The 10,660-nt window shown below is 52.1% G+C and overlaps 1 protein-coding gene and 1 long non-coding RNA gene across 4 annotated transcripts; one reads left to right on the plus strand and one right to left on the minus strand.

Annotated features, from left to right (window-relative positions):
* Window positions 1-4,892, minus strand: LOC120099799 (uncharacterized). Of its 2 annotated transcripts, XR_005499028.2 has the most exons (4): window positions 4,543-4,890; window positions 3,353-3,679; window positions 2,624-2,820; window positions 1-1,548 (listed from the first exon to the last, which is right to left on the minus strand). It is a non-coding gene; the product is annotated as an uncharacterized LOC120099799 (long non-coding RNA). The 2 variants fall into 2 exon arrangements; XR_010063005.1 differs by having other exon boundaries at window positions 2,624-3,679; window positions 4,543-4,892.
* Vsig10l (V-set and immunoglobulin domain containing 10 like) lies at window positions 1,499-9,727 on the plus strand. 2 transcript variants are annotated; one of them, XM_218633.11, is made up of 10 exons: window positions 1,499-1,782; window positions 1,870-2,718; window positions 3,344-3,637; window positions 3,761-4,045; window positions 4,876-5,130; window positions 5,959-6,237; window positions 6,474-6,770; window positions 7,177-7,290; window positions 7,491-7,645; window positions 9,106-9,727. In XM_218633.11, exons 1-10 carry the CDS (start codon window positions 1,743-1,745, stop codon window positions 9,169-9,171), a joined length of 2,634 nt encoding a protein of 877 aa, XP_218633.4. In that variant the 5' UTR covers window positions 1,499-1,742; the 3' UTR covers window positions 9,172-9,727. The 2 variants fall into 2 exon arrangements, with proteins under 2 accessions (XP_218633.4, XP_063137009.1); XM_063280939.1 differs by lacking the exon at window positions 9,106-9,727 and having other exon boundaries at window positions 1,576-1,782; window positions 7,491-9,082.
* The last annotated feature ends 933 nt before the right edge of the window (window positions 9,728-10,660 follow it).

The following is a 10,660-nucleotide window of genomic DNA, read 5'->3' on the forward strand; positions in this document are numbered from 1 at the left end:
TGGGCTCTGCCCTTTATTTTATTTTACTTTATATTATGAAAGAGAAAGAACATGAAGATGGGTGAGTAGGGAGGTTGGGAAAGATCTGGAAGGAGTTAGGGGACAGGAAAAGAAATGATCAAAATATGTTAAATTCTCAAAGAATAAATTAGGATATTATTATTATTATTAATTTATTTGTATTTTTTTAAAGAAAGAATCTCCCTATTGTCCTGGCCATCCCAGAACTCCCTATGTAGACCAGGGTAGCCTTGAACTCAGAGATCCTCCTGCCTCTGCCTCCCAAGTGCTGGGATCAAAGGTGTGTGCCACCATGCACAGCAAAACATTAATTTCTCAACAGGTTTTCTGACATCACTTCTGAGCTATATATGATATATGGAGCATGCTCAGTGCATTCTGACCATGCCTTCCATCAGCACTGTAAGCACCAGTTCTCAGAGGCTCAGAGCTGAGCAGAAGCCTAAAGCCTAGCAAGGGGTTATAAAACTTTCTGAAGGGCTAAAGCATCTGACCAGCCTTGACCTAAGTCCAGCCTCTCCTGCTAGCTCTGCAACCTCCCATGGGAAATTTGGGTTTTCTGCATCCTCATCTCTTGGTTTATGAAGTGAGGACCAAACATTCTACTCAGAGGACACTTAGAAAAGGAAATCAGCCTGATGATAATGTGCTGGTAAAATTTAGCATAGTTCCTGGCTGAGCTTAAGTTGTCATTATTATGGCTGTTAATGAGGTGAGACCTGAAGGACCAGTTTGGAGGTGACCAGATTGGAGGGGGGAAATGCATTCCAGGTAAAGGAAAGAATGCTGGCAAAGGCCGGAAGGTAAGATAGCATCAGAAGAGCAGCGTGTTCAGGAGGGTAAGGCATAGTGCAGACAAGTGGGAGAGGCCAGTAAAGATATCTACAGAGGATGCTGTGAAGCCAGGCAGGGCTGGGACGTGGAGGAAAGGGTTGGATGGCAAGAGAGGGGGCTTAACCAGAGTAGGGGGTTGCAGAAAGTGAGTGGGGGGAGGTGCAGATGGAAAGGCTAAGGTCTTAGCAGTGGGCACCAAGAGGAGAAAATGGGGAGCGAGATCTAGGTAGTGTTCAGAGACTGGTGGCAGTGCTAGGGGCAAAGATAGTGGGAAGCCTCCCCAGCCTTTGCATAGGTGGTCCTCAAAATATGGGGCAGAGGGAGTTGCTGAGTTTAGCAGGTATTGGACAATGGAAACTGAGTTCTAGGTATCAGGGTAGATGGCTTCGATAGAGACAGCAAGTGGAAACTTGGTTCTGAGGACACTAAGGAGTCACAGAAGGATCTGAGGAAGAGGGCAGGGAAGGGTCAGAGAAGGGGCTGCAGGTCAGACAGAGTGGATACCAGAAGGCTGGGAAGCAGGATGCCTGAGCCAGAAAGGGAGTACCCAGGAGGGGCTCTGATTTCACAGACACGCCTGAAGGAAGTCTTCCTGCATGGTCCCCACAGGCTTGCTGCTTGGTTCCAGCTGGGAGTTCACCTTCCCCTGGGGGTGAGGAGTGGAGGTTCAGCCTGGGCCTCTCCATGCAACCTCTGATGAAGACAAGAAGGGTGGAGTGGGCCACTCAGCCACCGTATCATGCCAGGGGACACTGGCACCTCCCACAGGTCTGTCTCCTTTCTCCACCCAGGAAGCTAAGCAACCATTCCTGCTGGACTTGTCAGACCTGGGACAATGCAAGCTGTGGATCTCTGTGTAGTGTCCTTTCTGAAGTGTGACCATCACCATGGGCCTCGCATGGGCCCTGCTGTCCTTCCTACTCCTGGGTAAGTTCTCTGTGCCTCTCTCCTCCCCAGCAGCCCATTTCCTGGTAATCTCTCTCAATGTTCTCCCCTCCCTCCTCTCCTCTGCAGCCTTCAGAGGTGGGCTCCTTGCCCTCCAGCCAGCTTCTGGATCTCAGCGACCCTTAGCCTCCTCCTCACACTCCATGGGCTCCTCCCAGGGCTTTGCTTCAAATGTCTCCTCCAGCCAGCCCCCCAGCTGGAACTTTTCAGATCAGCCTCCAGGTTCAGAAGCCTCTGCTGGAATCCCTGACCCCAACTGGTTTCCTCAGGGGCTGAATTCAAGCCATGTGCCTGGATTAACCAGGACCAACGTCTCTGCTGGGGGACAGTATCTCAGCCTTGATGTCATCTCCTCCAAAATCCCTCCTTCCGGAGTGTCTCTTGATGGTTTAGATTCTCAAGATCCTGCCAAAGACTCTGGGCCTTCCTTCTCTGTCAAGACTCCAGCTTCACATATATCAGTTCAAGCTCCAGACACCGAAGTACCCACCAAAGCCCCGGGTTCAAAGCTATCCCTGGAGCATCACAACCTTGAACTTTCTGTCCAGAACCCTGGATCCAAAATTTCTTCAGAGACTCACCAGGCTGCAGGCTTCCCTCAGCAAGTGGGGGGACCCCTGGCTGTGCTAGTGGGAACCACCATCAAGCTCCCCTTGATTCCAGTCCCCAGCCCCAGTCCCCCTGCTCCTTTGGTGGTCTGGCGCCGGGGTTCCAAGGTATTGGCAGCTGGGGGTCTGGGGTCCCAGGCCCCACTAATCAGTCTGGATCCCATGAATCAAGCCCGCCTGAGATTTGACCAGATTCGAGGGAGTCTGGAACTCACCTCTGCTCGGCTGGATGATGCTGGGGTGTACACAGTTGAGATCATCAGGGGAGGAGTCTCCCAGCAGATTCGGGAGTTCGTGGTGGGTGTGTATGGTAAGTGGGTTCTGAGGTCCAGAGTGCAAGCTTCGAGTGCCTGCTCTCCTCGCAGACCTCTGGGCAAGTCTGTGCTGTGTGGATATGCTTCCTTCCCGGAGCCTGGGGTTGGGGATAAGAGCAAAGACAGGGACCAGACCCTACCTTGTCTGAAGGAGGAAGTCTAAGTCTGGACTCTCGGCTCTGAGAGAGGCCTGGACCTCACTCAGGTGTAAGAGAGGGTTGGGGTCTGAATCCATGGGACTGAGGGAATGAAGACTGGGGTTTGGACTGGGTTCTGAAGGAATAGGATTGGAGTCTGAACCCCTGGGTTTGAGGGAAGAGGGGTGGGAGGTTTAGACCGCAGAGTCTGAAGGAGGGCTGGATTCTGGAGTCCTGGGACTGACAGAATAAGATTGGGATTTGGACTCCTCCGTTTGAGGGCTGAAGGTTGAGGTATGTACCTCTGGGTCCAAGGGAGGAGGCTTGGGGTCTGTATCCCTGGATCTGAGGGAGGAGGACTGTGAGCTCATTCTGGGTGCAGTGAGAGGAGAGGAAGGACTGAGGTGGCAGAGACTTGTGGCCCAAGGAGGGAGTTCTGGTGTCTGGGCTCTCCAACTCATCAAAGACTGTTCTGGATCTCCAGAGCCCTTACCCCAGTTGTCAGTACAGCCCAGGGCGCCAGAGACAGAAGAAGGGGCAGCCGAGCTGCGGCTAAGATGCATGGGGTGGAACCCAGGTAGCGGGAAACTGAGCTGGAGTAGAGACGGACGAGCCCTGGAGACCTCAGATTCTGAAGGCACAGAGCCACCTCGCATCCGGGCAGAACGGGACCAGCTGCTCATCTCACGTCCGGTACGCAGTGACCACGCCCAGTACACTTGCCATGTCCGAAGCCCCTTTGGCCACACCGAAGCTGCAGCTGACGTCAGTGTTTTCTGTGAGTAGGGGACTGTCACCTAAGGATTCGAGTCTTGAGTCCCTGGGGAGAAGTGGGCTCAATGATGTCTGTGAGTCCTTTACAATCCAACCCTCTTGTTTCGTTCCCCAATCCCCACCCAAGACGGCCCGGACGCTCCTGTCATTAGGGTCTCTTCGGACCGTGACGCCAGTCCTGCGCTCTACGTCACTGCGGGCAGCAATGTGACCTTGCATTGCTCGGCCCCCTCGCGGCCGCCTGCGGACATCGCCTGGAGTCTGGCGGACCCCACTGAGGCCGCAGTGCCTGCGGGGCCTCGCCTCCTGCTGCCCGCCGTGGGGCCAGGCCATGCGGGCGCTTACGCCTGCATCGCCGCGAACCCCCGCACTGGCCACCGCCGGCGTTCAGTGTTCAACCTCACTGTGGCGGGTAAGAGCTGTAGGGCAGTCCAGCAGAAAGAGGGGAAGCACAGGGAGCCATGAGGGTCAGCAAAGGAAACAGATAGCAAAGGGGCGTGGAGGAGCCAACAAGGCCGAGCTGGGGCAGCTACCGGTGGGCGTGGCTGCTGGAGAAGCCGAGCTAGCAGAGTTTAGGGAACTAGCTGCTGGTGGACATGGCTTCTAGGAAAGGGAGGAGCTAGCAGTTTCTGAGCAAACCTCGTGTAAGCAAGGCCACCAGGGAAAGAGTGAAGCTAAGCATGGAAGGTACAGGGACATTCATAGGTAAGGTGGGACACTATCAGGGCGGAGCAGAAACGTAATTATGGGGCGGGACAAGAGCGGGTCTAGCCTGTAGGAGGGAGGACAATTTAGGTGGACGTGTGCTGTAGGAGGAGGGATATCTGAGGTAGAACATTCCCCAATTGCTAATGGGCGGAGCAAGCAAAGTCCTGTGCTTAGGGCAGGGCCTATGGGTTTGCAGATTACCTGTTGAAGGGGTGAAGGTGGGGAGGAGCCAGCAGGAGGCGAGGGTAGGAAGTCCTGGGAAAGAAGGATTCTCTATCCAGTGAGCAGCAGAGTTAAATGGCAGAGCGAGTTTTAAAAGAGAAAGGACTAGCCAACCTCCTAGGCTGGTAAATAGGATCAGTTCAGTGAGAGTGGAAGGGAGGAGCTCACAAAGAGGGCAGTCCACGCGGGAGGGTGGAGCTATCTAGGAAAAGATGCGGAGAGAAACCTGGAGGAGGAATGGAGCATTCCACGTAGAGGCAGGAGAGGAAAAGTTGGAAGGGCTAAGACTGGATGGTCTTTTGTCCGTGGCAGATCTGCCCCCCGGGGCCCCACAATGCTCAGTGGAAGGGGGTCCCGTGGACCGCAGCCTCCGCTTTCGCTGCTCCTGGCCTGGCGGGGTCCCTGCCGCCTCCCTGCAGTTTCAGGGTCTCCCCGAAGGCGTCCGTGCCGGACCGGTGCCTTCTGCTCTCCTCGTGACTGTCCCCGCCCGCCCGGAGCTCGTCGGCGTCGCTGTCACCTGCCTGGCCCGCCACCTGGTGGCCACGCGCACCTGCACAATCATCCCGGGTGAGAGGGGCTGGGCCTCTTTACTATCTGTAAGGGAAGTGGGTGACTTTTTACTTTGGTCCATTGAAGTTTAAGGAAAAGGTCAGAGAGAACTTTACTCATTTTAGAAAAGCCAAACTTGGGCGTTGGTTCTCTTCTTCTATCGCTTAAGTCTCAGGCAGTGAACTCAGGGCGTCGGGCTTGGTGGCAAATGCCTTTATCTGCTGAGATACCTCCTGAAACCTCAAACTTCACTTTCTTTGAACCTAGAGCAGAAACAAGGGTTTTTTTTCCCCCTACACTTCTGGGTGGGGAACCAGCAGGAACAGGGAGTTTCCCTGGTCTGAGAGAGAGGACTGTCATCTTACAGGTATCCAGAGAGAGGTGCAGGGGGGCGTGAATAGCTAATGATAATGTGTTTCCTAGCCTAGAGCCCTGTGACATGTATTCAAAATCTGTGTACGAAGGAAATCAGAGAATGAGTGAGTGGCGGCGTGAGATGCTCAGGGGGGAAAGGTACTTGCCGCCAAGCTTGGTAGCCTGGGTTTGATACCCAGAAGCCTGGTAGTGAAAGGCTAGAACTAACTCCCAGCAACCAACTCCCATGCCATCTGATCACGGCATACTCTCAGTGGCAGATACATGCACTGTAAATAAACGTTTTTTAAAAACTGTCAAGAAAAACAAATGAATGAATGGACCAATGAATGAATGGACCAATGAATGAATGGACCGGTCTTCATCTGGTCACAGAGAAGGGGGCATTTTGCTTTAACAAAGGACTCAGGACTTGGCTATTCATATTCAATAAGATCTTCTTTCTCTTAACCGAACTCCTCCCACCAACAGAAGCCCCCCAGGAAGTGCTGCTTCAGCCAATAGTAGAGGAGACAGAGCCAGGGGATGTGATGGTGGCACTGGAGGTCACTGGCTGTCCCCCACCCTCAAGAGCATCCTGGGCCCGGCAAGGACGGCCCCTGGCTCCAGGCGGTGGGGGTCGACTACAGCTTAGCCAGGACGGCCGGAAGCTCCTCATCAGTAACTTCAACCTGGACTGGGACCTGGGGAATTATTCTGTGCTATGCAGCAGTGCACTGGGCGCTGGGGGCAACCAGATCACCCTTATGGGTAAGCTCCACCCAAACCAAGAACACAGATGTTCAGAAAACAGCCCTCTTCCCTCAGACCCAGGTGTCCAGGCTCCAGCCACCCTCTCTCAGGTCCAGGGGTTCAGACCCAGGCCCCTTCCCTCAGATCCAGGTATCCAAGCATCCTTTTCTAGATTCAGGGGTCCAGATCACAACCGTCCTCCTTCAGACCCTGTCTCCCATCGGGTCCTCACATCTACCACCTTTCCTTCCCAGGGCCCGCCATTTCCTCCTGGAGGCTGCAGAGAGCCCAGGAAGCTGTAGTGCTCACCTGGGATGTAGAGCGAGGCACCCTCCTCACTGGCTTTCACATCCAGGCATGGACAGATAGCTCTCATCTGGACAGAGTCACCATGAGTAGGGACTGGGTCTCCCTGCTCATTCTGGGCCCTCAGGAACGGTCAGCCATAGTGCCACTCCCTCCTCGGAACCCTGGAACCTGGGCCTTTCGAATCTTGCCCATCTTGGGGTCTCTGCCAGGGACCCCATCCCAAAGTCGAGTCTACCAGGCAGGTAAGTTGAGCCATGGTACCTTCTCCTGCATTTCTCATCTGACCAGCCATTCTTAGTCTTTTGCATCAGACCCTTTTCTTCTGTTAGTCTCGTGGGGCCTTGTGTGACAGCAACCCGGCACCTGGTTGCCTTGAAATAACAAGTGTCTATTCTCCTCATGCCTCTTTTCAAATTTTATTTATTTGATTATTAACTTATTCGTGTGGATGTACATGTGTCATGATGTGTGTATATGGAGTTCAGAGAAAAACTCGAGGGAATTAGTTCTTCCCTTCTGTCATGAGAATCCCAGACATTGAACTCAGACTTAATGAGTCTTCTCAGGAAGGATGTTGTGGGGGCTTAGACAAATGTAAGTGCATCCCTGGGTCCTGCTCCCTGCCTCCCTTTGGTGTGTGTCTTCCAGGCTCTACCCTGAGTCCAGGGGCCATCGCTGGCATCGTCCTTGGCTCCCTGTTGGGCTTGGCACTGCTTGCTGGTCTTGTCCTCCTGTGTATCTGCTGCCTGAGGCGTTTCCCAGGTGAGTGAGGGACCTGGGAAGAGGCAACTGGAGCCAACTGGGAGCTTCCCTAGGCAAGAGCGGAGCCATGGCCTAGCTATGCCAATCAGTGCATTAAATAATAGTCCCACCTCCTTATCATCCTCTGAGACCAGCTTCTCTTCCTACTGACCAGAGAGGCATGTTGGAGCAGTTGTGTGTTTCCTGTCTTTCTCTTATAGGAAGGACTTCTGTGAAAAAGCAACACTCCCTGACCTTGGCTCCCGTGCTCACCCCACCAGCAAAAAAGATACAGAGTTTGACCTCAGTGGAAACCTCACGGCCCCTTCCCATCAAAACCCAGATGCAGAACCCTCACCGGGCCAAGGCTCAACAAGTGAGTGTGGGTGTCCTTGCCTCCCACTATGAGGGACAAGTAGCTTTTTGGGAGAAAGGAGTATTTTAATGTTTTCCAATGTCCTTCTAGTTTTACTTCATGACTTACAGAATGTCCTAATTAGGATTACTATTGCTGTGACAAAACACCATAACCAAAGCAACTTGGAGGAAGAAAAGGGTTTATTTGGCTTAAACTTTCATCAAAGAAGTCAGGACCGGAATTCAAACAGGGCAGGAGCTAGAAGCCATGGAGGAGTGCTGCCTACTGGCTTGCTCAGCTTGCTTTCTTATAGAACCAGGACCACCAGCCTAGGAGTAGTCCCACCCACAATGGACTGGGCCCTCCCATATCAAGTACTAATTGAGACACTGTCCTATAGGCATGCCTGCAGCCCTAGCTCATGAGAAGATTTTCTCACTTGAGCTTCCCATCTCTCAGATGACTAGTCCGTGTCAAGTTGGCATAAAACTAGCCAGCACACAAAGGTCAATAAAACTTACTTAAACACAGGGCCTTGCTATGTATCATAGGCTGTATGACTAAGAATCCTCCAACCTCTACTTCTTCTGTTCAGTAGACATCACATCTGGCTCATGTGCATCTGAGGATGGGACCTGGAACCTGTATATTCTAGGCAGATGCTCTTCCAGCCAAGCAGCAGCCCTAGCCCCTCGAGCTTTGTTTTGTTTTGAATACCAGTGGTTAGACTTCTTGCTCAGCTCTTAGGCATATTAAACGAATAATCCATTCCAATTCATCTTCCCAAGGAGACTGAGATGTGACTTCTGTTTCCCATGAAAATTAGTTCAGACCTCCATTATAAAGCTCTGAGGTAGATGGAATTTCCTCGTTATCCCATACAAGTTGAGCTATTGGACACCTTAGCTCCCAGGGGTGACTGAACAGTTTTGCATTGGTACACAGAGGATCCGCACCTGAAATCATAGTGCTTCCAGAGACGAAAGCAGGAAGATCACAGCAAATTCAAGGTCACTCTGGGTGTTATAACAGGACTCTGTCTCAGAAAAGCAAAACAAAAAGCAACAAAAAAAAGAAAGAAAAAAACAAAAAGAGAGGAAGGAAAAGGAAGGGGTAGAGAAGGAGGAGGAGAAGGAGCTCAGCTAGTTTCCTGTTAAGATTTTATTTTTATTTTATGTGTGAACGTGTTTGGCCTGCATGTATGACTGTGCACTGCAGGCATGTAGTGTTCTCAGAGGCCAGAAGAGGGCATCAGATCCCCCAAACTGGAATGGCAGACAGTTGTGAGCTGCCAGGTAGATACTGGGAATTGAACCCAGGTCCTCAGTTAAGAGCAGTAAGTGCGCTTAACCACTAAGCCATCTCTCTAGTCCCTCAGTTAGGTTCTGAAAGGCTCAGGCTATAATGGAAGGTTAAGTGGGCATGTCATTTTGTAGCCAGGATACTCCCTGAAGTCACCTCCCCTGCCTCTCTTCCAGGTCATCAGCCCCAGTCCAGCTCCAGGTGGCAGTCCATGGACTGTTCGGTCAGCCACCCAGGTGTGACAAAAGCCAGTGGCCCATTCTCCATGAAGCGATTTGGGCTACAACTTCCTGCTTTGGCCCAGCAGCATGGGACTTCTTATGCCTGAAGACTGGACCCTAAGAGTGGGACTTCCTATCTCCCTCTTGTCTCAGGAGATACAAACTGTCCTCTTGCACAGCAGTGTGACTCTGGGACTAGGAGAGCCACCTGCAGACAGGTGAATGTGTTTGGCATAAACTCAGAAGCCTCATGTAGGACTTGCTGTTTAGCTCCAAGCTGAAAGGGGAGCCTGGCCACAGCATCTGCAAAGGTCTGCTACCTTCTTCTGCCCCCAGGCCACATCTCCTCAGCCTCCAAAGACTCCCATTCATCATCCAACACGTCGGATCTGCATGTTTCCCATATCCAACTCCCTCCCCCATCTCTTGATTTCCTTTTTGCTTTGTTTTGTTTGACTCAAAATCTCATGTAGCCCAGGCTGGCTTCTGGCTTCCTAGATAGCCTACACTGGGCCTGAACTAGTGTTTCTCCTGCCTCAGTCTCCTAAGTGCTGGAATTCATGCAAGAACCACCTCACCCATTGCTTTCTGGTTTTTTTCTTTCCTCCTGTTTGTTTGCTTGTCTGTTTGTTTGTTTGTTTGTTTGGGGGAAAGGATCTCATAACACAGACCTTGCTGGCCTCACACTTCTCAGTCTCCTGCCTCAGCTTCCTGGGAGCTGAGATGACAACCATGGGCTACCATGACTATTCTCTATGCCCTCTAAAATTTTCTGTGGCTGTACATAGTGTCTAGACATCCTTCAGTCTGTGCATTTTAACCATTGGGGCCTGTGGTTTGGTCTCTGTCAACCCCTGTGACTTCTCTCCCACAAGCCTTCTGCCAATCACACACACACACACCCTTCCCCCCCCTCCAGGCTTTCTCCCCAGAGTTTGCTCTACCTGAACAGTTCTCTTCCCCATGTCATTGATTTATCAAGGCTTGAAGTAGTCATTACCACATCAGAAGGACTTCCCCTCTTCCCCCAGTGCCCAGCTTCCCTCTCATCCCGTATAACGACTGATAACTTCCCCTCTCTGAACTGAGAGCTCAGTGAGGCACACATCACACTTATCCCAGCAGAAACAGAGCCTGGCATTCAATAAATTCTCATGGACCGATGAAATGTGCTAGTGCCCGTGAAGGGCTACTGGCGTTGCTCCTATCCTTGGCAAGATACATCTTCCTTTTTCAACACGAGTTCTCATGGGGAATTTGGACAGTGAGGATTCTGATGGCTGCAAGCAACAGACATCCAGGCATCATACTACAGGCAAGCATTTGGGAGGTTGAGGGATAATCACATGCTTAAGGCCAGTGTCTCACAGGGAGATCTTGTCTCAAAACATTAAGGATATGTTTCCAAGTAGCTGCGTAGAATCCAGTAAGGGGCTGGGGGCGTGGCTCAGTGGTAGAGCCCCTGCCTAGAATCCCCCAGTGAGGGGCTGGGGGCGTGGCTCAGTGGTAG

Source organism: Rattus norvegicus, chromosome 1 (assembly GCF_036323735.1).
Source record: "Rattus norvegicus strain BN/NHsdMcwi chromosome 1, GRCr8, whole genome shotgun sequence".
NCBI lineage: Eukaryota > Metazoa > Chordata > Mammalia > Rodentia > Muridae > Rattus > Rattus norvegicus.